Source organism: Triplophysa rosa, linkage group LG12 (assembly GCF_024868665.1).
Source record: "Triplophysa rosa linkage group LG12, Trosa_1v2, whole genome shotgun sequence".
NCBI classification, from domain to species: domain Eukaryota; kingdom Metazoa; phylum Chordata; class Actinopteri; order Cypriniformes; family Nemacheilidae; genus Triplophysa; species Triplophysa rosa.
The window spans coordinates 22,715,224-22,742,838 of NC_079901.1; the positions used below are offsets into that span (position 1 = coordinate 22,715,224).

Consider the following 27,615-nt stretch of genomic DNA (forward strand, 5'->3'; position numbering starts at 1 on the left):
CAGAGAAGAAACTTTATTTGAAGGTTTATGGTGATCCAGAATTCATCAAGGTCACTTCCATTTTACAGCTTTCAAGTGGATTCTTCACTTAAAACACGAGCCAAAATAAATAAATCGGAAACATTTACAGTAGGTTTCGGGATGTAATGAACTACCGACTGTTATATCTACAATGCATTACGTCTTTTTTAACGAAAAAGCTCACAAGAACAGAAGAACAACATGACAGTTAAAGTATGTGGAACCATTAAAAATAATCTCTGTAAAAACAGCGCTGAAATTTCTTTACAAGAGACAATAGATGTTTTGGTTTTAAGCATAGCAGATGGCACATCAACGTTCATTGAGCTAAACATAGTCAGTACTTTAGTCAGTGTATTTTTTTATCAGAGCATTATTGTAATACCGCACATCACGTGTTGCAGACATACATGTCAACTTATCTGTTGGCTTTACTCTCTGAAATGTGTTAAGAACATGCGTATGAAACGGAAAACCCCTTTGTCTTTTTGCACAAAGTAAACATATTAACCACTTTTAATTTTTATGTTGCAAAATTTTTATTTTTATGTTGCAAAATGACATCATCTTAAAGGGACAGTTCACCCTAAAGTAAAAGTTCTGTCACGATTTTGTTCCAAACCTGTATAACTTCATCTAAAAATGATGAAAATGTTATGAAGAAGGCTAAGCACCGATAGCCTCAGTCCCCATTTACTGTCATTATATAGAAAAAAGCAGTGATGGTGAATGGTGACTGAACTGTCATTCGCTGACCTTCTGTCTTTACACTCTGTTTAAGTCATGCAGGTTTGGACCAACGTGACTGTAAATAAATGATCAAATTCAAATAAAGACGTATTTGGCAAACTGTCCCTTTAATTTCTTCTGATAATTCTTGACATGTTTTGTGAGATTGATGTGGCAAACAAATACTAGTCTTGAATAATTTTGCAAGTCAAATCTACGCTCGACTGTGTCTCTTGGAATATTGCACATCTTTTGATTGACCCATTAATCTTTCAGCCCCCAAGAGGTCACACAGCATAAAACATACAGTACAACAGTGTGCAAAGGGGAATCCTCAGCCCAATATGCATAGTTACCTGAATAGTTGCCTCGCCTTAAATACACATATTTTCCATTATATACATGGATCACGTTTAACATTACAATCCCGTCGGTCAGAACAGAATTAGCCAAAACTTGACCTGGACAACAAAAATCTTAAGGGTCAATGACGTTCCAGACATCTTGACCAATCCAAAAGCATTTCCTCTTGTTCTTCTTCATGGCTTTGAACACCAGGGGGAGCTGTTGTCATTGGAGAAACACCTGAAAAAGATCTCGACAGTGGCAAGAGAGTTCATGTTAACAGTACACAGTTACTTAACTTCTCTGTAACTCCAGCGATCACAGATGTCCGTTTCCACCAAAAATCACACCAAACCACATTGGATCAGCAGTGATGGATGGAGGCCATTGACCATTCACACATCTGGAATGCCCTGAGGTCCACCAAACGCCGAGTTTTAGTTTAAAGTGCCACAGCAACCGTTGCTTAGCAGCGGTGAGACCCGGTTATGTGTTCCGCAGCATCTGGCGGTTCCACATGCCACGTTTTGAGTGAAAGTGATGGAAGAAGTTCCTCAGGTAGAGTCGTTCCACCTCCAGCCCTCCCTGCAGGATCCTTAGGAACACAGAAAAAGGGAAATCATGATTCTTATAGTTACTATTCCGTGTGACATAACATCAGTCACTCAAAATGCACTTTTTGCTTATACAACTGTAAAAGAGCAAAATCACAATTAAAAACTAATAATAGCATCAACTCTTGGAGTTAAACACAAATAAAAATATGATGAATTTCAGTGGTTTATGGGGGTCTTGCGACTGGTTGTCATTGGTCCTCATGTGTCTTGTGTGACTGGTTGTCATATTCGTGTCATGTGCATGGTCATGTTTGAGTATTTTTCATTGGTTCTCACGTGTGTCAAATACATGATACGTGGTTCCACTTTTACATTTTTTATATTTTCATATTTTGGTGAACTATGATTTTTTTCCCTACATTTTAAGTTGAACGTTATTAGTAACCATCTACATTCATTATTGGTAAAGAGCAACATTAAGATATTTTTATTATAAAATAATCATAGTAATGAGCAAAAGTGTCAAATGAGCAAACGGTCATTCAAAACATTACTCATGAGACACGTAAAGGAAACAATTTACGTTTTTGAGGGATCTTAAATTAGTGCTGTACTGTGCATATTAATTTTGTATAGACCCCTTTGCGCCGACGTCCCGACATACAAACCAGCACAGATTCGGCTACATAAGGACTTTAAATTATCATCTTGTTGTGTTGTTTAGTGCCACAATCGACAGAATACAGTCTCCAATTTGATATTTTAACACATACCTGCTGCCATTGCCAAACAAAAACACTGACAACAGCTAGTTAAACACAATAAAACGAGCGGACTGAACAGAAACGATCATCAAAAATGCTCGCGTTAACACTTAAGATTAAAAGTTGTTGTTGTTGGTGTGGATTATGATTTGGGTATGTGTCTAAAAATATCTCACATATGCCCAAATCATGGAGAACGAGGTTATTTTTCACGTAGCATTAACTTTTGAACTCAAAGGGTATGCTCGCTAACTTTGTTAGTTATACAACTAGCAGTTAACTATCGGCCAGAAACTAAACATAAATGAAACTGTTTGTCATCTCTTCTTTAGTTGTCACAAGTGCATTAGAATAAAGGGAGAGGGAACAGTGAGAAGGCTCATGTTATGTGTCAGGTTTGTGTTCAAGTAAATGCTTTTGCTAACGTTTGCCACTGTTAGTACACGCAGGCATCTATAGATGTATACGCTCTCAGTTTATCTTTACTGTACACGATTGGCTTCTCTGTCTGGTAGATGTAGATGTCAGGCCACTTAACTGGAGGTTATCCAGTCAGTTTGTTAAAGTCCCCGTGAACCGAAAGTTGCGATCGTTTTTACTTCTGTATTTATGACACATTTCCCAGCTAAATGGAATTTTTAATGATAAAAATAGTGGGCGTGGCTTTCGTCTTTCTCTACAATTTGATTGGTTGTTTAAAAACAGCCGTTGCATTTTGAAATGGAACTGGCAGCAGACTGACAGTTAAAGGGGAGGAGTTAACAGATGCTCCGCCCAAGCCGTCTAACATACGTCATCTTGATGGATAGTCATCACAGGACGGAAGTGCATTTTCAGATTTTAGCTAAAGATTATGAGGGCACACGATTTTTAAAAAGAGAATGACCCACATTAGCCGGGTTTCCATCCAAAGTTGCGAATTTAGCTTATGCGCAAAATTGGAATATCGCATAAAACATTTTCGAATAAGCACCGTTTCCATCCAAATAGTCAACCGTCACTTCCTAATAAACTACCACTAAATATCAGTAAGAAAAGTAAGAGAAGCCACTGAATATAATGATTTTCATATAGAATAATACTTGCGCAAGCAGACGATTACGAAACACAATAAATGTGGTGCTTTTGTGGATGTCTGCTGTTTGGGAAACACAGTCGTGACAGTTCTAAGAGGCAATTACAGAAATACTTTGACGACTTTGCTCAGGCATTTAAGAATGACCGTCACAACATTTCTGATGCTGTGTAACAAGATCGGTACTCTGGTTAGTCAGGTTACGCCGTCTCATAGTGCAATTATGTGACTTTTTGGAGGAATTTATTAGGCAAATGCGTTTCCATCTCCCATTATTCGCATTAACCCTTTTTCGCAAAAATGAAAAACCACCTCAAGAGAGCGTAAAAACGTTTTGCGAATTAAGGGTTTTTAATTCGAAATTTGGCGTTTCCATCACTCGTTTCTGATGCGAAACTTCAAAATGCGAATAAAACCAGAGTGATGGAAACCCGCTTACTGATAAACTATTTACAATAAACGCTGCATTACTTCATGAAAAAGAGTCATTGTCATTTTTTATTTCACTGGGACTTTAACTTTTTCAAAAACAATCGCGGTCCTGCATGTTAAAATTTAATCGGATTTTATTCTAGTCATTGTCAAAAAGCAAGCAAACAAAACGTGCTACCTAGCATTAGTAATGCCGTCAGGGGGATCTTTCTGCCTTCACCTAAGCTCCGCCCACAAAAATGCATCACAATGTTTACTAACAGTAAAGGCGTCTATTTATAAACACAAAAACATACACATACATGTTTATTTATATTGTATATATATATATATATATATATATATATACAATATATATATTTTATTCTTCTTAAATATATGCATGTCTGTATATGTATTTATAAATACAAAATTAATATGCACAGTACACAGACATATATTACGTAAACACAAGCGAATAATCGTTTGACAGCCCTATTCTAAATATAAAAAACATGTGTCTCGTGACTACATATAATATGATAATTCGTCAGGAGACACTCAAAAGCCAATAAGTGTTTTATTATCTCCAAATAAGCTCAAAATATTCAATTTCTCTTACATTTATTAACCCATTGGAGTCGTCTGGATTACTTAAAGGATGCATGTTTGTGCTTTTTGAAAGAAACTCACACACAACTTGATGAGGCATGAGGTTGTCATGAAATTTTATTTTTGGGTGTTTTCATAAACCCCCCTCACACACTTCAGCTGGTGTATCATGTCTAACCTGTCCAGTAGTTCCCAATCTTCTCCACCCCAACGGTCTGTAAATTCTTTGGTGTTCATGCCCCCAATAGAGTCCAGGTCTGATTTATAAATGCCCAGAAGTCCAAAGCCATTGACCTCCCAGTAACCTGCACACAAACCAAACATTAATCACAGTACCTGAAAATGTCGATATACAGCACGCAGAGCCAATCTACTGCATGTCTATGTGTGGTTTTACATCTAAACAGAGATGTGTTTGCAGATAGTCTTGTGTAAAAGCGTGTACCATCAGGCTCCAGAGGCGAAGCGCCACAGTTGAGTCTCAGGACTATGGGAGCGAAGGCCATGTGACTTTCAACACAATGTTTCCTCACAGTGTCGATGAAGCCAGGTGGAAAATGTATGTGCAGATCACAGAGAAACACAATGCTGTGATCATCCTGACAGACAGACAGAGAGCCTTTGAGAAAGAAATTTACTTGGTAACATAATTAGTTCATATGCATTAAAGACAAGTGAGGCAATGCAAAAGTCTCTTCACATCCTGATAGCAAACAACAATATCAGTCAGGTTTATTTACATACTGTAGTGCTTGGTACAATTTTGCATTGCTGTAAAGCAACTGTACAGAAAGTATGTTGAAAACAGATAGACAGTAAATATAGTAAGAATGTTAAATTAAATAGAATTAGGGAAGGGAAAAATATTATATATAATATACATGTACATGTGTAAACATGAAAATGATAAAATACACTTTATTACCAAATACACAGCAAAATCGCCAGTGTTAAAAAAAGTCAAATTAACACTCACAGTGTTTATATAATCCACATTTTGAGAGTGTGGATTATATAAACACAGTGTTAATTTGACCTTTTTTAACACTGGAGATTTTACTGTGTACAGAATACATGGTATTATCGCAAATCTCTTAAAAAAGTGTATATATATATATACTGTATATATATATATATATATATATGCAATAAAATAAATATCGCAATACTTTTGTCTCGTTTCCCAGTACAAATATCTACAAACTCTTATATCAAGGAACATTTACCTGAGAAACTAAATAACAAATATTTATAACAAAAAAATACGATGAGCAGATATTTCTTCAAGCATAAGTAAGTAAGTAAGTAAGTAATATACATAACTATGTCTTCAGAGGTGTATACAGACCTTACATAATGAAGCGTTATGTTTTTATTACCTTAGAATGAGCTATTTCTATCTATATACACCGCGGGTTCCCTTTGCGTGGAATTTACCATGTTGTTTCGGCTCTACAGAGCGTGTTTCATAAATACACTGTCTCCTTCGACAATGAAGCGAAAACGCAACAATGTCTTTGTCCTGTGAGAGGCACCGTAGTGCTTCGAAAGGGAGGGTGGACGGGTGGAGTGAGCAGTTGGTTGCAATTCACAACCTCACCGCTAGATGCCGCTAAAACCTCCATATTGCACCTTTAAAATGATAGTCCAATTATTGCAATGATAGGATGTCCCACCCGTCTGTCAACCTATATATTTGCGTAACTGTGTTCTAACAAAAAACGTCACATTCTGAAGGTCATTCTGAATATCTTGAAACGCAAGTACGTGTTTGTATAACTCACAGTAATGAGGTCTATTCCAGCCTGAAGCCCTGCCGATCGTTCAAAGTTTCCACTCAACCTGAGATACTGATACCTGAAAGAATATAACATTCATTATATTGTCTTTAGTCTAATGTATATATTCAGAACAGTTCATAAATGGGGTTCATCTCCGCTATGTTACGATACAGAACGTAAGCAGTTTCTCATGACTATGAGATTAAACATACTCGTGGTCAGTAAATGAGTTTGCATGTATGTAAATGTCCTAATATACCTGGGCAAAACAGCATTTTGAAGGGCTTGTTCGATGTCTATATCAGTGCTTTCATAGTCAGTGATGATGATGTTGAAGTTCTGATCTCCGGCGGTGAGGTAAAGTTCCTCCATGTCTGAAATAAACTGCTGTACCCAACGGGCCTGATTCTTCACTGCAGACATACAAACACATGCGCATAATATTTCTGTGCATATCAAGTCTACACGGCAACTTGAAAATACAGACCATTCCAAATTTTCATTTAATCAGTATTTCTAGATGCATTGTGGCCATTCCAGTCCAGTGTCTGTTGAATTTCAACAAAATCAAACCTCAGGAGTGACAAAGTCATCCAACAGTAATGTGAAAGACTGACAGCATGACAAGACACCTGAGAACAGTGATTTTTTAACTTTTCCTAAATACATGTAGAAATATTACTTTTGTATTGCTTAAAGTGAATTTGAACTTGTTTTCTTTGCAGTATTTGAGGTCTGAAAAAACACAGAGCATATTTTCTGTTATTTTCACCTGTTTCTCCAGTTTTCATTTTCTGGAAATAAATGCAAATAAAAACAATATTTTTATTTGAAATTTGGTAGGAATAATGTTAGTAGTTCACAGAATAAAACAAAAAATGCATAGATATGAATTGTATTCTATAAATCACACCAGATAAGATAGTTCGGCAGGTAGCTTTAACCAGTTCAACCAGTTGAGATAAACCAGCACTGCCCATCTAAATTTATATAAAAGTCTTTTTGTAACCTGGGATTATGAAGTGGACCGCGGCAGTTGGGTTCCAGAAGAAGCCGGATGGATTGCATAGTATGAGCTCTTCAGTTTTTTGCTTACTACCCCAGTCATCAACTCTCTTCACATAGATGTAGTCAACCAGACGCAGGTGACGTCCCGAAGCCTCCAACAGGTCCAGTTCCAGAAGATATCTACTGCCCCGAGGATAATCAGACCTCTTCTCAATGTTCACGATACGCTGTAGAGAAAACTGACTAAACATACACAAACACCAACCTAATGTCAAGAGATCCATTAATGTTGAGAATGACATACTTCCATACTTCTCATGCTGTTTATGAAGTATGCATAGTAGGAAAAACGTCTTTATAATGTTCTTTGTTCTGTTGAACACTAAAGTAGATATTTTGAAGAATGTAGAAAAGTAAACAGTTCTGGGGTACTATTGTCTACCATTGTCATTTTTCCTACTATGGTAGTCAATGGTGGCCAAGAACTGTTTGGTTACTAGTCAATGGTGGCCAAGAACTGTTTGGTTACAAACCTTCTTCCAAATATCTTTCTCTGTGTTCATCAGAACAAAGAAATGTATACAGATCGAGGGTGAGTAAATGAAGACAGAATTTGTATTTTTGGATGAACTGTGTCCTTAATGTTCTGTTTGTTGTATTTTGTTGAAACAGCAAGCGAATCTGGACATCTTGCAAAATGGTCTATAGGACTACATGTGCATTGCGACGAACACGTTTCGCTCGACCAAGTCCTTCCAAAAGACTCAAAACGTGCATATTCAGGTCCTCAAAACGTTGTTGCATGAATAAAAAAGCCAAAGCACATAAAAATAAGATTTAGATTTAAGAAAAATCTACCTTGGATATTTCCTGTTGAGTTTCTTCATGAAAGCATCCACCACAGTCAAAGCCTCAGATTCGCTAAGCAGCAAGTTTCCAGACACGTTACACTTCAGATCGATCCAATCCGAGCGCATGCTGTCCAGATCCAAAGGTTTCACCTGGAATGTCTGAGCCCAGTTGACTTCCACATCAAACACAGCTCTGTTGATCAAGTCATAGTCCTCTTCCTCGGAGTAACCCTGAGCCACCCAGTCATCATCTTCATTGTTTTCAACATCGGTCTCACTTACGTGCATCGCATTATCCTTTATCTCGTTTATTCTGTCGTCATTAAAGCGAGCCCAATCTTTGTCATATTCCTCTCTGGGCGGAGCAGCAACAGCATCACGCTCATAAGACGACGGCTTATGATGAGGTTTTTGAGTAAGGTAATGAACCAAATTTTGATTCTTGACATTATTTTTATTGTCGTCCTTCAAAACACGTATCGATTTATTATCTTCGTATGTTTCGCCTTGTAGCCGTTGGAATGGTTCTGCCTTGACACGATCCCTTTTCAACTTTTTGGTCTTCTTTACTTTTAATGTGTCTAATGTTTCATTGGGAGAATTGTCAACATGTTCTCCCATAAAAACTGTCTTATTACCTGACCAATCGTTGATGTCAACATGTTTCTGCTCTTCAAACACGGCAGAATAGGTTCCCACAGCCCCATCTAACATGGCGACTTTCATTGGCTCGTCAAATTTTTTCGACTCATTACCCTTTGGTCCGTTCTCCATCGGAACGGCTCCGTCATTGACTGGAACGCGGTTCAGATCTCTGCGACTGCTATTGTGTTTGGCCTTAAGGGGCTGGATTTCAATGCCACCATCCTGATTGGTCGACAGGTCAACTAGCTTTTTCACATCTGACCTCCAGCGATCCACTCTTTGAGCCGGTTCTGGATTCTGACGGTTTTTCTGAATCCCCTGTGAGTCTTTTTCGTGACCCTGGTTCCTCACTTCAGAAGGTGAGTTCTGGATGTAATTAAGGTTTTGTTGCGCTGTCATCTTTTGTCGCCGTTTCTTTTTTCTTTTTTTCTGTTGTGCTTTTGGGTACTGTGGTTCCTCCGGGTATTTCTTTGCTTCAGGTTGTTCCTGTATTTCATTCGTCGAGTTGTCCAGCGCTCTATCAACTCTGTTTCTCAATTGTCCATCGTGTTGCTGAACAGAGAACAGTTTTCGTTGTCCCTGAGGTAAAAAGTCATTATAATCATCGCCATACCTTGGCAGATAATTGTCATTCTCCATAACTTTCATCTTCTGATTCTTATACGTTTCAGCATCCTGCAATCCTTCATAATCATTTCTTCCCATCTTGATTCCTTGTCCTACCATCCTATCTCCTACAGGAAGATATGCGTGAAATAACTCTTGTGCAGCAAGTACACTACATGCTTTTATGGTACACAATTTGTCAGCACAAAAGATTTTTTCCTTATTTGATTTTTGTAATTTTATCATTTATAACAATATTGTAACGTTCTCTGTCCTTTTCTGCTGATGTAACAAAGGCCTAAATATACAGTAATAGGCAACTAAATATAATATTAACCTATAACATTACAGCCTAACATGTTTTTTTATCCGATCAAATGCTGATATACAAAATGATGTCCCGCCTCACACTACCTCCCACTTGCTATACAGCTCCACTCGTAAATACAGAAGAAAAATTGTAAATGCGGTTCATGTCTTCTACAAAATGAACCCTACAGATTCACTGTCCTCGATCGTACCTCTGAACTTGAAATATAACTTGTCTGTCTCAGGAAGATCCAGCTGAAGGAAGTTTGAGAAACCGTATCTGAAAGGAAGCCATTTAAATGTAATACGCAAAGAGACAATTACAAAATGATTCAAAGACTGTAAAGAATGTAGTTGAAGTGTTCACCTTTCCAGATAATAAGGATTACCGCGGTAAAAACATTTGTTTTCACTCTCCATGTGAGAGAGGCGAGTGTAATCATTGGGATACACGTACGACAGATGCACCTGCAACAGATCATACACCCCACAAAAATCCATTTAACAACATTTGTTACAAACATCTGAAGACTTTCAATTGCAACAAACTGAAATAAGTTACACCTGTATGTGTGCATAGCAATTGCTGATGTTGTTGGTGTGTATATAGATATATATATACAGTATGTGTGTGTGTACTTACAAACTGCAGGCCTTGATAGCGCACCAGAGGATATCCCTTCATAATGTAGCTGGGGTTATATGAACATTTGGGTAAAACACCTCGCAATCGCATCCTGTCCAGTAATGGAACTACACATACAAATAAACACATACAAGACAGACATTCTTACTTTTCCACAAGAGTCAAATAAACCTTACATGTGTCTTTTGGCGTGACTGCAAATATTTAGAATTTCTTTTTTTATCGTTTCATTCTTAATGCCTTCCAGCACCTAAGGCTATATTTAAACTAGTTAAAGGCAGAATAACATGCAATGTCATGCATTCTGACAACTTGTAGGGCTGTACCAGAATATTGGAACATTCAAATATTCGTTTGGTGGGTTGGCATTCGATTTTCAATTTTGCGATTCGAATATTCTTTTTTTCCTAACACCTGGCATCCCCGCCCATAAGTGAACGTCATGATTAAGTTAATCTGAAGGAGAAGACAAAAATGCCAAAGACCTCAGGTGTGTGGGAACACTTTAAATTCAGTGAGGACAAGACAAAGGCAGTGTGCCAAATATGCGGTTTGAAACTGGCCTACCACAACAGCACATCAAGTTTGAAAAATCACAAGAGTTCTGTAAGTAGTACGCCTATAAAAATGCTAGTTTGTGATTTATTATGTGTTCAACTTAATGTGCGTGTTGCGCAGATCTGCTTATGTTACCAAAACAACACGAGAGCAATTAATGAAAGATGCTTTGCGCTGTTCGGTCTGTGCGGCGCTACATTATGTCCGACAAACCTAATATTTGGAGCAGTTTGGGACCCGGTAAGGAGGACTGGTTGCATGTCACTATGTCTCATGTATCCAACGTTTTTTTTCTTACGGTGACAGAATGAGGAATTTAAACAGTCTCATGTCCGTCATGCATTTGTATCGACGTCTCTGGCACAGTTGGCAATCAAACTATGCTAGCACCTGTACCACAAACAAAAAAATACTCCAAACATTTTTCTAAATTAACTTAATACAGAAACTAAACGAATCTATTTTAAAACGGAACTATTTTAATGTGAGGCGTGGCGCTTCCAGCTTATATCCTAATATAATAACATATATGTTATTAAAAGACATATTTATAATTAATTTTTGTGTAATATTAAACTGCCCCTCTCAAAATGATTTGCAGCATCCGGGTTACAGGGTGTTATTAGTTTTGAGCGGTTGTTATTTGAAAATAACAACCCTTGGAATGTCGCGACTGGCCAATCAGAATCAAGCATTCAAATGAGCCGTGTAATAATACTGTATAGTCACTCAAGATTAATATGAGATTGGCAGAAACTGCCTGTGTTAGGTCTTCTCTATAAACAAGTCGATCCATACACAAGGGGAGGGACAATTTGGAATCCACAATGCAAACTGTTAAAAATATATGATTTTATATTAATAATATTTATATTTATAATATAAAACAGCATATGAGAGATGTATCTTCATTGTTAGTTTTTTCTACATTTTGCCATGTCGCACCATAGTTTAGACACCTGTATGGTTTATTTGCCAACCACCCATCTATATGAAGCTTAGTATTCTTTTTGCAAAATGAGCACTTAAATATTAAAATGGATGTTTCCAGTACACGGTAAAATGAAGGAAAGGTTTACAGTTGTTTAGAAATCTGTTTAAACCCCCCAAAATGACTGACTACGGAAAGCTGAGTTTCTTACTCTCATGAAACGAGTCACGTGGATCTGATCTCAACATGTCCGCTCCATGGGGCGGAGCCTGAGAAGAACTGTGGGGTGGAGCTACATGACTGGCAGCAGTCTGAGGAACGTGACTGACTTCTCCTGCCTTCAGAGAGGACTCATCTACACGCAGACACACACATACACACACACACACACACACGCGCACACACTACACACACACACACACACACACACACACACACACACACACACACACACACACACACACACACGTGTCATTGGTTATCATTTAGCACAAATATACTGTACCTTTACACTCATATTGCATTAAAAAAAAAATTAACGCTTGGCACACTATATCCCATAATGCAATGCAACTGACATTCTATTTCCAGTGTGACAAATGACAAATGTCTGCCACATTTTTGACATTTCTTTCTAGACTGTCAATATGTGCGAAGACTGCCAAAAGACACTGACAACTGCATGAAAAATGCAAAACAAGTGTCTGCGTTTTCAACATGAAAACTGCTTCAACGAATTCAACACGGGTTTACAACAACATAACACACTACGCTTCCATTAAACATTTATCGTTTGGCAATGATTACTGTTAAACATTAGTTAAAAAAAGTAGGTAGTATATGACTTCATAGCAAGTCAACACACTTTTGACACTCTTTCTTTGTTCCTGCAATGTATACAAAGCCCAGCGTCTACGCACACCTAGAAAAACACACATTCATACAACCCAACATTGACATAGATTAATGCAAAGGCCCGTGTTGACACACTACAGCTGAACCAAAAGGAGATCACAACACGCGCACACAAGCACTTTTGCCATTGGAGGCCACCCCATCATTAGCTCTATTTCAGGGTGTGTGTGGACAGGAACAGCTATTCCAAGCGTCCCAACGCTGCCTGACATTTCTGAAACCACAGCTTAAAATAACACACAAACACACTCACTGGTGTAGAGAGAGATGTACTTGGAATCGATGATTGAAAATCCACTTCCAGCCTGTTTGAGTTGCCACTGTAAGTAAAAACAGAGTATAGTCACATACAGTACAACAATCACAGTATAATCACCACAAGTAAACGATAACACAACCATTATACAACCATGAGACAACGCACTCACCGCAACCTCTACGTGATCCGACCCCTGATCATCCTGTTTATGGATGAGCTCAAAGAAATATTTTTTGTTCATCTGAAGACTGTGAATCACGACACATTTTGAATTAGAACAAATCGTGTACAAAGTGCGAGTCTATAGACTGTTTCAAAAGCAACAACATCAACAAACGTTAGTTAGCAAAAGAATAACCAGTAAATTACATTAGCTGGCAAGTTCAAAGTATGCCTAGCCAGTATTACTTTGGGTTACCAGTAGAAGAAACGTTACTTGGCTAAACTTAAATGTGACAAAGTTACATGACCCATTCAACAAACTGTTTATTTTATTAATATAAGCTAATATTAATATAAATTAATACAAATAGTTACATTATTAGCCACTAGCCAGACCGATCAACAAACACAGACCGGAAGCGCGTGCGTCCGATGAAACCGTCTATAAAGCATTAACAGAAATTTGGTTTTGAAACTAAACTTTCCTTACAAGATATAGATTTATGTCATAGCCAATAACATCTTGAATCTGGATTCATTAAATCAAGTCCTGCTAAACATTCAAAATCAGGTTTACGGTTTTCTTTTGTTATATTGTGTGCAGTTTTATATGCGAAAACCTTTAAGTGGCGATTCACATTTCGCGTCTTTTGACCGCGCATATTCGTTATTTTAAATGTAGAAGCGCGACAACTCAAATAGGCAGTGACGTGGTTGGGATGCGCATGCGGTGCGACGCTGCCGTTTTTTAGGCGCGTTAGCGCCGCATCGAGATGAAAATATTTAAACTTTCAGAATGCCTCGCACCGCAGGTCATGTGACAAGAACCAACCGGCCAATATAGACAAGCTCAATGAAGATGGAGACACAGATAATCACAGCATAAATACATCTAGTAGCAGACAAATTGCAAGGTATTTTCAGTGCATATAATCCATTTATCCTTTGTTTATACCTCCTCGTCTCAACGGCTATCGTGGTCCATGGTTGCTTAGCGACGACAGACGCCAGGAGAGCGCAAACACCTAGGCGCTTTGGAAAGAAAGGAGAAAGCAGTGCGGCTCGCGTTTTCCGCACGGTTTTAGACACGAAATGTGAATCGTCCCTAAAGACTTCTTATTCACAACAATTGCTCTTGTTCTTTATAAGGACATCTCTAAAGCTGGGTTTGCTTGTTTTTTTCCCCAGGTTATTTCCTCTGGGGACAATTTCAGAAACTTTTCCTACATAATTGTAGAAGAATAAAATTACACAAAAGTACAGTATTTACATTTACGCATTTGGCAGAGGCTTTTTTCCAAAGCGACTCGCATCGCATTGTACTATACATTTCACGCCTGTGTAGTTTAATGTTGTTTCACTGAGTTTCCCTGTTTTTGTTATGCAGTTTAAAATACAACAAAAGAACATGTTTGAATGTAGAAAAGCCTGCTTGGGCGTCTTATAATGCACCGATGTTGTTGTTGTGCAGTTTAAAATACAACATCAGCATGTTTAAATGTAGGAAAAAACTTTGGGTGTCTTATGGGGCAAAAATGTAAAAATACAACATACGGTCTCCCATATTTAGGGCCCTATGATTGAATCGCGGAATCCAGGCATAAAACAGATTAACGCAGAAAGGCACAGAATCTTTCTTAACCCATAAAGTAGCACCGAACAGCTAACAAAATTCAAATTGTGCATTAATAACTTTAGAAATATTCAGATGGTGTTTAAATATGTAATCTGCAATTGTTTCGCGTGTGCTCGTGGAGCTTTCAGAGAACGCGTGCACATGAACTGTTTCAGTTTCATGTGAGAAAAGCAACTGTCAAACACCCTTTGCTGCAACCCGTTAAAATAAAAGTTCGGTTAACTTGAACAAGTTACAGTATAACACACCCACATTTTACCACACCATCCCTCTTAATTTTCACTGAGTATATTATTAAATGTGCTAGTAACATTATAAAAATATTATTTACATTTAAGTGGACTTAAAAACATTTTTTTAATTTCTTTTTGTTCCCCCATATGGTTCAAAGTATTTACTGCGTGTTTTTTAATATAGTGAATACTGTAGTATATACTGAAGTATTTTTTCATGTGGGCAAATACAGTATATAACTATTGTATAGTAAAGGACGGAAAACACAGAATCCAGAAAAATTAAAACAGAAAAAACGGAATTTGGGAAAAAATACCGGATTTCTTATTGTTGTTGCGTCATCCCTCATATTGCAAGCCATATCTCTCCGGCCCCTCATTTGGGATACTTTTCATGAACTGGCCCCCATGACAAACTAATTGAATAGCCCTGTATTAAACAATGCAGACACACTATAAAATGCCGGGCTGGGTGCATGTTAAGAGGTTCTAAACTTACGTAATGAAATTGGATGTCTGACTGGCATATTTCCCATATTCCCCTGGGGCGGTCCATTCTCTGCCTGTCTGCAAATGCACATATCAAACAGGATTAAGTAAATATACTACATGTGTAAAACGAATAAAGGATCAATCGTAAACATTGGTCTAACGTACCTTTCCGACGTAAGTGCAAAGCTTTAGATTGTCTGGATTTTCATCATCACTAAGCCAAAATTCGCTGTTATCGTCGGATGCCACTGCGAACATGAAGTCACCTGTTGAACACAGGAAATGATTAACTGCGGAACATTGAAGATCTTATACCCTGCAAGCACGGTTTGTGTGTGTTACAGACCGTCAGTATAAGGATGTATATAGCCAAATATCCTGAGGCCATAATTGGTCCAGCTGGGCGACACGGCTAGTTTTCCAACAGTGTTACGAGACTGGAGAAAAATACAGTGCATAAAAAATTAATAAAGACTAATACTGGACTGGAAAGTAAAAAATAAAATATTTCTACAAAATTTACTTATAATGCCCCCTGAGGTTCAATTTAAAAAACACAATACATTACACTGTTAGGTATTTATTGGACAATATTATTTGGAAACAGGGCAAACTAGAGTGTATCAGCGAATAAGCGTTTTATTCAAATATACAAAAAATTGATAGAAAACATAAAGCTCAATGAAAATAAAGCAAACAAATGTATCTTTATTTCTAAATTGATAATTTCAAATGATAATGGCACCAATGGTTTCTGGTATTCCAGAAAGCTTTTAATGGACAAACACTTGTATTTGCCTTTGAAGTCAAGATGACTTGTCATTCTTCTTTCTGATACATTTTCCAGGAAAAGAAAGACTGCAAATATTAAACTCGTAAATCTGCTCAAGGTTTATGTTACATATGGCTTCACAAAGTTATCAGACAAGGGCTAAACCCACAAGACGAGTTATATATATTTTTTTCACAGGGTCTGTAAAAATAATATTCTCAATTGCCGTTTACTTAGATTACTGATTTTCTCATTCAGTTACCGTCAATAAGTGTCCTCAGTTTGCGAAAAGAAAGACTGAAGGCAAACTGAAGAACTTTAGAACAGATATTCATCCACAAAAGACAAACAGGATCTGATGGTGTTCGTTTAAAATGCAAAACAACTGCAAGTGGCCCAACGCTTCAAGGAGTAGTTCACTTTAAAATGAAAATTTCGTGATAATTCATTCATGAACCCACATGTCATACAAGTCATCCGTGTGTTTATCTCTTTTGTCGAAAACAAATCGATGCTTTTGAGGAAAGCTTTCCAGGGTTCTTATCTACTGTATATAATGCACTTAAACGGGAGACTGCAAATTTTTGTTTCATCGCAGCTTCAAAAGGCTCTAAACGACACCAGCCGATGAATAAGGGTGTTGTCTAGCAAAACGACAAGCAATTTTCCAAGAAAACTAAAAAATTAAATACTTTTTAAACATAAATATATCGCTTGCAGTGCCTCCATGTAGCGCGTCCACGACTGCACGTTGAAGCAGTGCAAGCCATATATTTATGTTTAAAAACTTAAAGTATATAATTGTTTAGTTTTCTTGGAAAGTTTTCTCTCTTCAAATGACCCGCGGTGCGCGCGCGGCACTCCGAAAAGTTGAACTATTTCCATCTCGATGCTAGAAAAATGTGCGCACATCTACATTTAAAATAACGAATATGTGCGCGGAAAAGACGCGAAATGTTAATCGGGCCTTATTCATTGGCTGGTGTCGTGTAGAGCCTTTTGAAGCTGCGATCCATGAACCTGAAATCTGGACCTTAACCAACAGCCCCCCGTTTAAGTCCATTATATGGATAACCGTGGACCGTGGAAAGCTTTCCTCAGAAGCCTCAATTTTTTTTTTACAAAAGAAATAAAGTGCATTATCATGAAATTAAATTTTAAAGTGAACTACTCCTTTAAGTATTTACTAAGAAACACTTTCTGTTTCTTAAAGCAGGAACTTTGAGAGGAACGCAAACATTACACATACGTGTGAGTGTACATACATGAGGATAGAGTGGATAATGTAGATTCTTCCTCAGCTGAGCTACAGACGGGCCACACCAGTCCTCAAACACATGAAGATTAACCTGTCCTTTAAACTGAAAACAAACACACACACACACACACACACACACACACACACACACACAGAATCAACATAAATCTAAAGATCAATGTGTGCGACTACAGAAATACTTAATAATATTAAATTTACAAAGTGTAAACAAAGCGACACAGTATATGTTTCTGACATTTAATATCATTGTATTCTTTTTATAAGCAAGTAAATTCTATGGTACATGTGTATGATCTTTATTTAGTACCGTGGTATTCATTCACTATTACCTTCACAGCACTTCCCTGCACTAGGGCTGTTAAACGCTTAATCGCGATTAATCAGATCCAGAATAAAAGTTTGTGTTTACATAATACATGCCTGCGTACTGTGCATTTTTATTAGGTGTTTATAAATACATAAACATACATGTTTATATATTTACTAGGAAATATTTGCATGTACACTCACCTAAAGGATTATTAGGAACACTCAACTCAACTCAACTTTATTTATATAGCGCTTTTACAATTTTCATTGTTACAAAGCAGCTGTACAGGAGACACATTGACTACAAGCAAAACAATCAAAGTTGTACCTGCAAAAACAAGAAAAGGTTGAAAACACAGAAGACAGACACACCCACACACAAAACACTCCACACACACAACACGCACCAACACACACAGACACAGAGACACACGCACACACACACACACACACACCACACACACACAACACACACACACACGTACGTACACGGACAAGTACGCACACACGCTCAGTGAGAGCACACATTTAGGATAAAGGAGAGAGAAGCACAGGTCAAATATAACAGACTATAAATTCCTATATGCAATATTAATTAAGTAAAACTTTAAGATTCTAAAGCAGCCCCCCCGGTCAGGCAGATAGTGCAAAAACAGTATGCAAACGGTGGCGAGGAACCCAAAACTCTAATCGAGAAAAAAAACCTCAGGAGAACCCAGGCCCAACCAGGGGATTCCAGTTCCCCTCTGGCAAAAGCTGCTGCCTCTGCACAAGCTCCAGAGAACTTGCACAACAAGGCTAAATAAAATAAATAAACTTAATAATAAAATAAATTTAGTTTAAGATTATCATTAATAATCTAATAGCATTTGAAGTTTTGTGGTGAAGACATGTCAAGAGACCGCGTCCTTCTTTATCCAGCTCTATCATCTCAGCTCTTGTCAGGTCCCCACTTCCCATTCTCCCTCTACCATCAGGTCAGGCCATGAACTGCATCCTGCTCGCTGTGGTAACCTTGGAACAATGAGACAAGACTGGCTGAGAGTAGAGTACTGTTCTGTACTCTTTGATGCAACAAGTACATCAGTTGTGTTTTTGGTTCCGGTTGATCTAACTAATGCAGCCTAAACCCTCTGAAGATTTATATTATGGAAGAGTAGTGTATGCAAGATTAAAAAGATGCGTCTTTAGTCTAGATTTAAACTGACAGAGTGTGTCTGCCTCCCGGACAGTGCAGGGAAGACTATTCCAAAGTTTAGGCGCTAGATAGGAAAAGGATCTACCACCTGCACTTGATTTTGAAATTCTAGGTATTACCAACTGACAGGACGCCTGAGAGCGTAATGCACGTGAAGGACTGTAATACAAAAGGAGTTCATTCAAGTACTGAGGAGCTAAACCATGTAGGCTTTATAGGTAATAAGCAAGATTTTAAAGTTAAGCGATGCTTTATAGGTAACCAGTGCAAGGTTGACAGAACCGGGCTAATATGTTCATACTTTTTTGTACGTGTAAGAACTCGAGCTGCCGCGTTTTGGACCAATTGGAGTTTTTGTAATAAGCCTGCAGGGCAACCACCTAACAGTGCATTACAGTAATCTAGTCTTGATGTCATGAATGCATGAATTAACTTCTCTGCATCTGAATTGACAGCATATGACTAGTTTAGATATATTCTTAAGATGGAAAAACGCAATTTTACAGGTGTTGGCGACGTGGCTCTCAAATGACAGATTACTATCGAATAGAACGCCAAGATTCTTTGCTGACGACGAGGGTTTTATGGAACATCCGTCAATAGTTAAACAGTATTCTTGGTTGTTACTTATAGCAGTTTTCGGTCCAATAAGTAACACTTCCGTTTTGTCCGAGTTCAGTAATAAAAAGTTGTTACTCATCCAGTTTTTTATATCGACTATGCATTCCATTATTCGATGGAACTGCTGTGTTTCATGAGGCTTCGAGGAAATATAAAGTTGAGTATCATCAGCATAACAGTGAAAGCTAACTCCGTGTCGCTTTATTATATCTCCTAGAGGTAGCATGTATAATGCGAAGAGCAGAGGCCCTAAGACTGAGCCCTGTGGTACACCGTACTGGACTTGCGATTTGCGTGACACCTCATTGTTTATTGCTACAAATTGAAAACGGTCGGATAAATAAGATTTAAACCATTTCAAAGCTATTCCCTTAATGCCGACATAATTTTCGAGTCTATGTAGGAGTGTGCTGTGGTCAATGGTATCGAATGCAGCACTAAGGTCTAGCAGCACCAATAACGAGATACAACCTCGGTCAGACGCCAATAGCAGATCATTTCACACCATACTAATACGGTGTTTGACCCCCTTTCGCCTTCAGAACTGCCTTAATTCTACGTGGCATTGATTCAACAAGGTGCTGAAAGCATTCTTTAGAAATGTTGGCCCATATTGATAGGATAGCATCTTGCAGTTGATGGAGATTTGTGGGATGCACATCCAGGGCACGAAGCTCCCGTTCCACCACATCCCAAAGATGTTCTATCGGGTTGAGATCTGGTGACTGTGGGGGCCATTCTAGTACAGTGAACTCATTGTCATGTTCAAGAAACCAATTTGAAATGATTCGAGCTTTGTGACATGGTGCATTATCCTGCTGGAAGTAGCCATTAGAGGATGGGTACATGGTGGTCATAAAGGGATGGACATGGTCAGAAACAATGCTCAGGTAGGCCGTGGCATTTAAACGATGCCCAATTGGCACTAAGGGGCCTAAAGTGTGCCAAGAAAACATCCCCCACACCATTACACCACCACCACCAGCCTGCACAGTGGTAACAAGGCATGATGGATCCATGTTCTCATTCTGTTTACGCCAAATTCTGACTCTACCATTTGAATGTCTCAACAGAAATCGAGACTCATCAGACCAGGCAACATTTTTCCAGTCTTCAACTGTCCAATTTTGGTGAGCTCGTGCAAATTGTAGCCTCTTTTTCCTATTTGTAGTGGAGATGAGTGGTACCCGGTGGGGTCTTCTGCTGTTGTAGCCCATCTGCCTCAAGGTTGTGCGTGTTGTGGCTTCACAAATGCTTTGCTGCATACCTCGGTTGTAACGAGTGGTTATTTCAGTCAAAGTTGCTCTTCTATCAGCTTGAATCAGTCGGCCCATTCTCCTCTGACCTCTAGCATCAACAAGGCATTTTCGCCCACAGGACTGCCGCATACTGGATGTTTTTCCCTTTTCACACCATTCTTTGTAAACCCTAGAAATGGTTGTGCGTGAAAATCCCAGTAACTGAGCAGATTGTGAAATACTCAGACCGGCCCGTCTGGCACCAACAACCATGCCACGCTCAAAATTGCTTAAATCACCTTTCTTTCCCATTCTGACATTCAGTTTGGAGTTCAGGAGATTGTCTTGACCAGGACCACACCCCTAAATGCATTGAAGCAACTGCCATGTGATTGGTTGATTAGATAATTGCATTAATGAGAAATTGAACAGGTGTTCCTAATAATCCTTTAGGTGAGTGTATATATTTATATATCATTTAAATGATAAATTAATATGTACGTACACAGACATATATTATGTAAACATAAACCTTTAACACCCCTACTGTGTACAGCACATTTAATCTCAAAACATCAACATTTGTTTGCATGTGTGTACACCTGTCTGTGGTTTCTGTCATGGTGTGCATCTTTAAGCATTATTACCTCCGGTCTCCATTTCTGTGGAATGTTTTTTGAAGTCCAGTATTGTTTATGACTATTAGAGATGTGATCGCCTCCAACCTGTGACATACACACACACGCATTAAATTTGGCATTAAAAACCTATCGAATCCATGCAGTACTTTATTTTACTTACTAGGTGGTACTTGGAACAACTACTTTTATCAAAGGTGGTACTTGATCTGAAAAGTTTGAGAACCACTGTCCTAGACCTTTCTAGACTAATTAGATTACCAAATTACAGCGCTTCAAACTAAACGGGATTAAAAATTCAGAATAATTGGACACCACACGCTAAATTAAATATGCAACATGTAGCCTGCAAATATTTACTTACAGATCAGTATACCTACTAGAGAAACAACACAAGCAGTATGTTAGCAAGCAATGTGACGGTTTCACACGACACAAATGAAATAAAAGAAATAGTAAAAAATAAATACAATAAAAATATTTGCGCAGTATTTACTATACTGCACAGTTTGTCTTTGTGTCCAGCCTGATCTCACAGGAATTCGTATTTGTAGGAATTCTTACGATCAGAATTACGTGAAAATGTGCAATATTTAAAAAAAGAGATAAAGAAGCCCCACCGCTGACTGTTACTGGCACAAAAGCAGATCTTACTAAAACGTGTTTTATACGAATAAGCCACTCCATAAAATAGTTACGAATTGTGATGAGGTGTCCGTGCCCGGGTTGTTACCTCAATCCCAACAGCAGATTTGGCCCAGACGGCATCTTCACTTTGCAGCGTTACGCCTTAAAGAAAAACAGAGTAAATATTTTATCAAACAGCCAATTAATTAAAAATCCACTGCTGTCGAAACAGTGCGCGTCAGATTCACGAGTGACATTAAATTGCCATTGATGGTTTTCAATTTCTTTAGATAAACTGAAACTGATTCCACGTTCACATGAATCTGTAACATATGGGAAAGAATTAACTTAGACACAATGCTCTGGAATACATACAATCCACCTCTGTCACTGTCTACTCACCCACATGACGTTCAACATGTTTTAAGACCTCCCGGTGTCACAAATAAAGATATTAAGGTGACATCCGAGAGATTTCCAGGCCTCCACATAGACATCATGGTTATAGTTGTTGTCAAGGACCAGAAAAGTACAAAAGACATCGTTAAATTGGTCCATCCGCTCATAGTGGCTCAATTGAATTTTAACCAAAATAACGACTTTAATCGATATATTCTCCTCTGTCTTGTCAGTCTATGGTGCGCGTTCACGAGAGCACTTCGACGCATGCACATTCGGTTTGAAAAGTTGGGCATAAAATATCAATATCGAAATCATCAGACATTTTGCGAAGTCTGCTTGTAAACACAGAGTTGCGCTTCCGGGTTGTCAGTCAGAACGCCGGCGTCTGCCCCCACCGAATGCGCATGCATCGAAGTGCTCTCGTGATGCACCATAGACGGACAAGACAGAGGAGAATAAATCAATTAAAGTCGTTATTTTGGTTTGTTTTTCGCACATAAAGTATCGTCGTCACCACAAAAAATTCAATTGAGCCAGTATGAGCGGATGCACCAATTTTACGATGTCTTTAGTACTTTTCTGGACCTTGACAACAACTATAACCATGATGTCTATGAGGCCTGGAAATCTTTCGGATGTCACCTAAATATCTTTGTTTGTGCTCCGAAGATGCCGGGAGGTCTCAAAACATGTTGAACGTCATGTGGGAATGTCAACTTTTCCTTTAAATAAAACACATGCTTTGAAATAAAGTGTGCATTACAGATTTCAAGGCAGTGGGATAAAACTGGATGTCTATGGGGGTTCATGTAAAAAAAACTTTGTCTGGTGTTGTGTGTGTGAGTGTGTGTGTGTGTGTGTGTGTGTGTGTATGTGTGAGAGAGATGTGCAAGTGTGCTTAACCTCACCCTACCACACTGGCGTCATAGCAACAAGAAACCGTGGAAATGACGCCTCACCTTACAGTCACCTGACCTGCGAAGCCATTGAGCAAACAACGTTGGGAGGGCGGGATTTTAAGGTCTGTGTCTTCAGGTGGTATTTGCATGTGGGCTGGAGAGTAAACTTCCTTTGTTTGTGTGAGAACACATGAGTGTAGTAAATCAGTAAATCTCTCGATCAACACACAGGGAGAGGGAGAGGGAGAGGGAGAGGGAGAGAGAGAGAGAGAGAGAGAGAGAGAGAGAGAGAGAGAGAGAGACATCTCTCTTTATGCCCTACGCACCTGCTCTTTGAATGAACAGCAAGACATTTTTTCTTACTTGAACATTTGGAAACTATTGCTATAGGACCACTGGTGCAAATAAAAAAATGGGTCAAGGGTCAGTCGCAGGAGTACGCCACTTCACACTGACCTACAAAAAACACTTGTGCGTGTCCAAACTCACACACACACACACACACACACACACACACACACACACACACACGCACACGCACCACGCACACGCACACACCACACACACACGCAACACACGCACACACACACACACACACACACCACACGCACACGCACACACACACACACACAAAAGGCAGAGCACATCACATGTCTTCCCTCAGTGGAAAATGACTCTACAAAGATAAAGCAGGATCTTTATCTGCCAAAAATACCTGAAGATGACAGAATTGTTGCTTTAACATGTAGTGTAAACAGTATGAAAGAGTTAAATAATCAAATGTGCATTTTCTATTTTACTCGATATTATATCAAGCTCAAAATTAAACAGGCATTATTATTTTCTTCTTTTCACACCCAAAAATCGTTTCATCATTTATTTCATCACTCTCATCTCATTCCAAACCTGTCGACTTTCTTTCTTCTATTTTGAAGAACGTTAGTAACCAAACAACATTGACCCCCATTGACTTCCATTGTAGGAACACAAAACCACGGAGACATTTCTCAAAGAATCTTCTTTTGTGTACCACAGAAGATTCATAAACAGGTTTTGATCAACATAAGGGTGAATAAATGCACTCGCATGTTATCACATGCTCAACAGTTGCAGGTTTGCTTTGTAGTGGATGAGAGGCTGCGCTATCGAGGGCTGGGCGAGCAAAGTTCGCCGGCAGAGACGATGACACCTCCACGGACATGTACAAATGCACAATTTCGTTTTCATTGGCCTGTTTTCACAGACAAGGCTTTGTTTAAGCCAGGATTTAAATTAGGATATTTAAGTCACTTAAAACATTTTTTTTTATAAAAACATGACTGGTGTGCATTTTAAGACAAAAACAATGGCACTGACGTATTTAAAGATATGTCAGAGCAAGTTATTTTCAGTTAAGACCGTTCAAACATTCATTTTAGTCTGGGACTAGCTTTAAGCCTCGTCTCATAGACTTGCACTGTGTTATGGGTAGGGATGTAAGGATTCACGTGAGCCGGTTGAAAATCGGTTATAATGAGTGACGATTCAAATCGGTTGAGGTGTGAACTGAATCGCAATACATTTTTTGAACAGCAGGGGCCGCTATTTTCACTGCAAATCTAAACGTGGACACGCTGATATTTCTTAAATGCAAAAAAATCCAAGAAAAGCTCAGACAGTATTAGTTTGTTTATATTAAAGAGACTTTTTCTATTATTAATTTGTTATAAAATTGCAGTTTAGTTTTGTTATTTGAAATAAAACATTATTTTATTATACAAAGAAACGTGAAGCATTTAAGAAATAATGCAAGGGAAGTTGTTCATTTCTAATTTGTTTCAACTCATCTTGTAAAAATAAATCGTGAGTAAATCGCATCGTGAGAACAGAATCGTGACTCGCATCGCATCGTGAGCTGAGTGAATCGTTACATCCCTAGTTATGGGTTTGACATCACTTGCCCTCACCTGAGAAATCGCTTATTTATGTGTTTTTAAAACCTGTGTAGTGTTCCATTTGAGCTTTCATACACTAGATGGTGAAGTACATAATATAGTTGAAGTGCACAGTGTGTAGTATGTAATTTAGGACACACCTAAAGTTTCTTTCCCTTAATACTGAGTGGAATTTAGCACCGCACTTAACCTTTGAAATTATTCGTGAATTTGTTTATCTCATTTGCTATATCCTTTTGATCAAGATTTCACCAATAACGCACACTTTAATCTGCTAAATATAAGCAACATGAAACCATTTAAAAAACCTAGTAGGAACACAAGGCACCTTAGCTCAGGGACATAAAGCTCAAGTGAAGAACATAGCAGGTGTTCAACGGAACGTCGTGTGATTTTCTCTGCTCGGGCCGTTGGAACAAGGAACTGACAGTACATCACAATCGAGAAAGAAGCCTCCAACCAAAGTTCCCGAATCGTCCGTCCAGTGATCTTATCTGGTTTATGATTTAGTTAACAGGCAGTGTTCAGTATTCAATCTATTCAAATGTCATTTATTTTGTCCATCAGCAGGAGGGTGTGACACCGGCTTTGCATCCCTGACCTGACATCTAACTACATGATAAACCCGTGCCGCAGGTCACTTGAGCTCTTTCACACAAAAATCTCTTTGTATAACATTTGCAATATGAGAACGGGACGAAATCAACCAACTTTCTTGGCCAAGTCAACACCACCACCAAAACTCAACTGCTTGTCCCTTCTAAACCTCAAACGCACAATTTACTATGGAAACATCCCATCACACACTTGAGCGAATCCTGACATTGTCATGAGAAGGTCACAGCATGACACAGCCGAACTGATGATAACAATTGCAAGCCCTGTGATTCATAAACACTTAACCTCAGTTCACAAACCTGTATATGACTAACCAGCAATTGAAATAGAATGTATAAAATAAAATAGAGTGGAATTTGTTTATATAAATAGGCATTAGTACCAACAGTGTAGAGTAATTGGTAGAATTGACTGTAATCAAAAAACAGAAGGATGGATGTAATGTAAACAGTAGGCTACAATGAAATAAAACGATCAATTCTAATGAATTACATTACAAATACCCATATAACCAATAACTGTGTAAAAATACAGTATATAATGTGTTTTGAGCCTTATTCCAGTAGGATTGAATGGTGTTTGGTTCCCATTCCATTCCAACAGAATCCAAAACATTTTCAGAATAGTTTCCATTAAATCCAATACAATTCCCATTGTAACCATCAACCCCATTACCATTTCTGTGATGGCTTCTATTGTTTTTCAATGCAACGGCAAACTCTGTCATCAACTCACCAGTTCCGCTCCAAACACTGGTGGCCATGAGCTCCAAATAAGCAGCCAGAAATCCCACCATCAGCACCGCCCCGAAAACAATGTATTTTCCATTGCGCTTGAATTTCCGCACGGGAAGAAAGTTTAGCATCTTCTTTAACTCGAGTTTCAGGCTCCGCGTGTCTCACACGACTCCAAATCCACTGGAAGAATCACGCGTGCAGGCTTTCCTGCCGTTAAACATGTCAAACTCGCGGGGAAACTCTCAAACCACGATCAGAATCGCGTCTCGCGCGCTAAAACCTGCGCGACCATCAACACGCGAAGGTTGAGCAGACCACGCCCTCTCATGTGACGTCGCGCGCCCCAAACAGGTAAATTTGAGCTTTAAAGGACGCTACGGTGTTAATGTTCATTCAAATTTATTGTGAAGCTGCGCGCAGGTGAATGCAGGGTAGCATTTGTGATGCGGGTAGTCCAGTTTAACCCGTATAACCAGTTGCTGCAAGGTTTTGCATTCTGGTGTTTTTCACCTGTTGCAAATGTCTTTAATGGCTCTTTGAATCCAAGAGGCATAAAACCACCGATGCACACCGGGGGGTGCTGAACTGATGAAGATGCATGTGTGTTGCCTGGGGACTGTTGGTGTCCCTGCTGGCCTCTGAGTTGCCAAGTGACACAGCATGTAGGCACTGCACATAAAAACCTCCAGTTCTCTTGATTCCAGTGAGATGTTTGTGTTTGAAGAAATTTTAATCCAACAGATATCATGACGCATCAACAATAATCTTCAAGACATGATTCAACATTTGTGTGACAT

The 27,615-nt window shown here is 38.7% G+C and overlaps 1 protein-coding gene across 3 annotated transcripts; it reads right to left on the bottom strand.

Moving 5' to 3' along the window:
* b4galnt3b (beta-1,4-N-acetyl-galactosaminyl transferase 3b) lies at positions 1-27,248 on the bottom strand. Of its 3 annotated transcripts, XM_057348332.1 has the most exons (20): positions 26,817-27,248; positions 22,335-22,390; positions 21,611-21,688; positions 17,584-17,679; positions 15,893-15,983; positions 15,712-15,812; positions 15,554-15,621; positions 13,193-13,271; positions 13,018-13,084; positions 12,061-12,204; positions 10,358-10,467; positions 10,082-10,182; positions 9,927-9,994; positions 8,162-9,533; positions 7,305-7,546; positions 6,555-6,708; positions 6,299-6,371; positions 4,960-5,113; positions 4,693-4,819; positions 1-1,690 (listed from the first exon to the last, which is right to left on the bottom strand). In XM_057348332.1, exons 1-20 carry the CDS (start codon positions 26,944-26,946, stop codon positions 1,582-1,584), a joined length of 3,420 nt encoding a protein of 1,139 aa, XP_057204315.1. In that variant the 5' UTR covers positions 26,947-27,248; the 3' UTR covers positions 1-1,581. The 3 variants fall into 3 exon arrangements, 2 of the variants coding, with proteins under 2 accessions (XP_057204315.1, XP_057204316.1); XM_057348333.1 differs by lacking the exon at positions 26,817-27,248 and adding an exon at positions 22,631-22,921 and having other exon boundaries at positions 21,611-22,390; XR_008964023.1 differs by lacking the exon at positions 1-1,690 and having other exon boundaries at positions 4,705-4,819; positions 4,960-5,133.
* Between the last annotated feature and the right edge of the window lie 367 nt (positions 27,249-27,615).

Excerpts from the sequence above, each read along its gene's own strand:
- b4galnt3b (XM_057348332.1), bottom strand. The coding sequence starts at position 26,946 with ATGCTAAACTTTCTTCCCGTGCGGAAATTCAAGCGCAATGGAAAATAC. Across the intron at positions 12,205-13,017 it reads GTACATCTCTCTCTACACCA|ATGAGTCCTCTCTGAAGGCA; the intron begins GTGAGTGTGTTT and ends GTCTGCGTGTAG. Across the intron at positions 1,691-4,692 it reads GATTGGGAACTACTGGACAG|GATCCTGCAGGGAGGGCTGG; the intron begins GTTAGACATGAT and ends TGTGTTCCTAAG.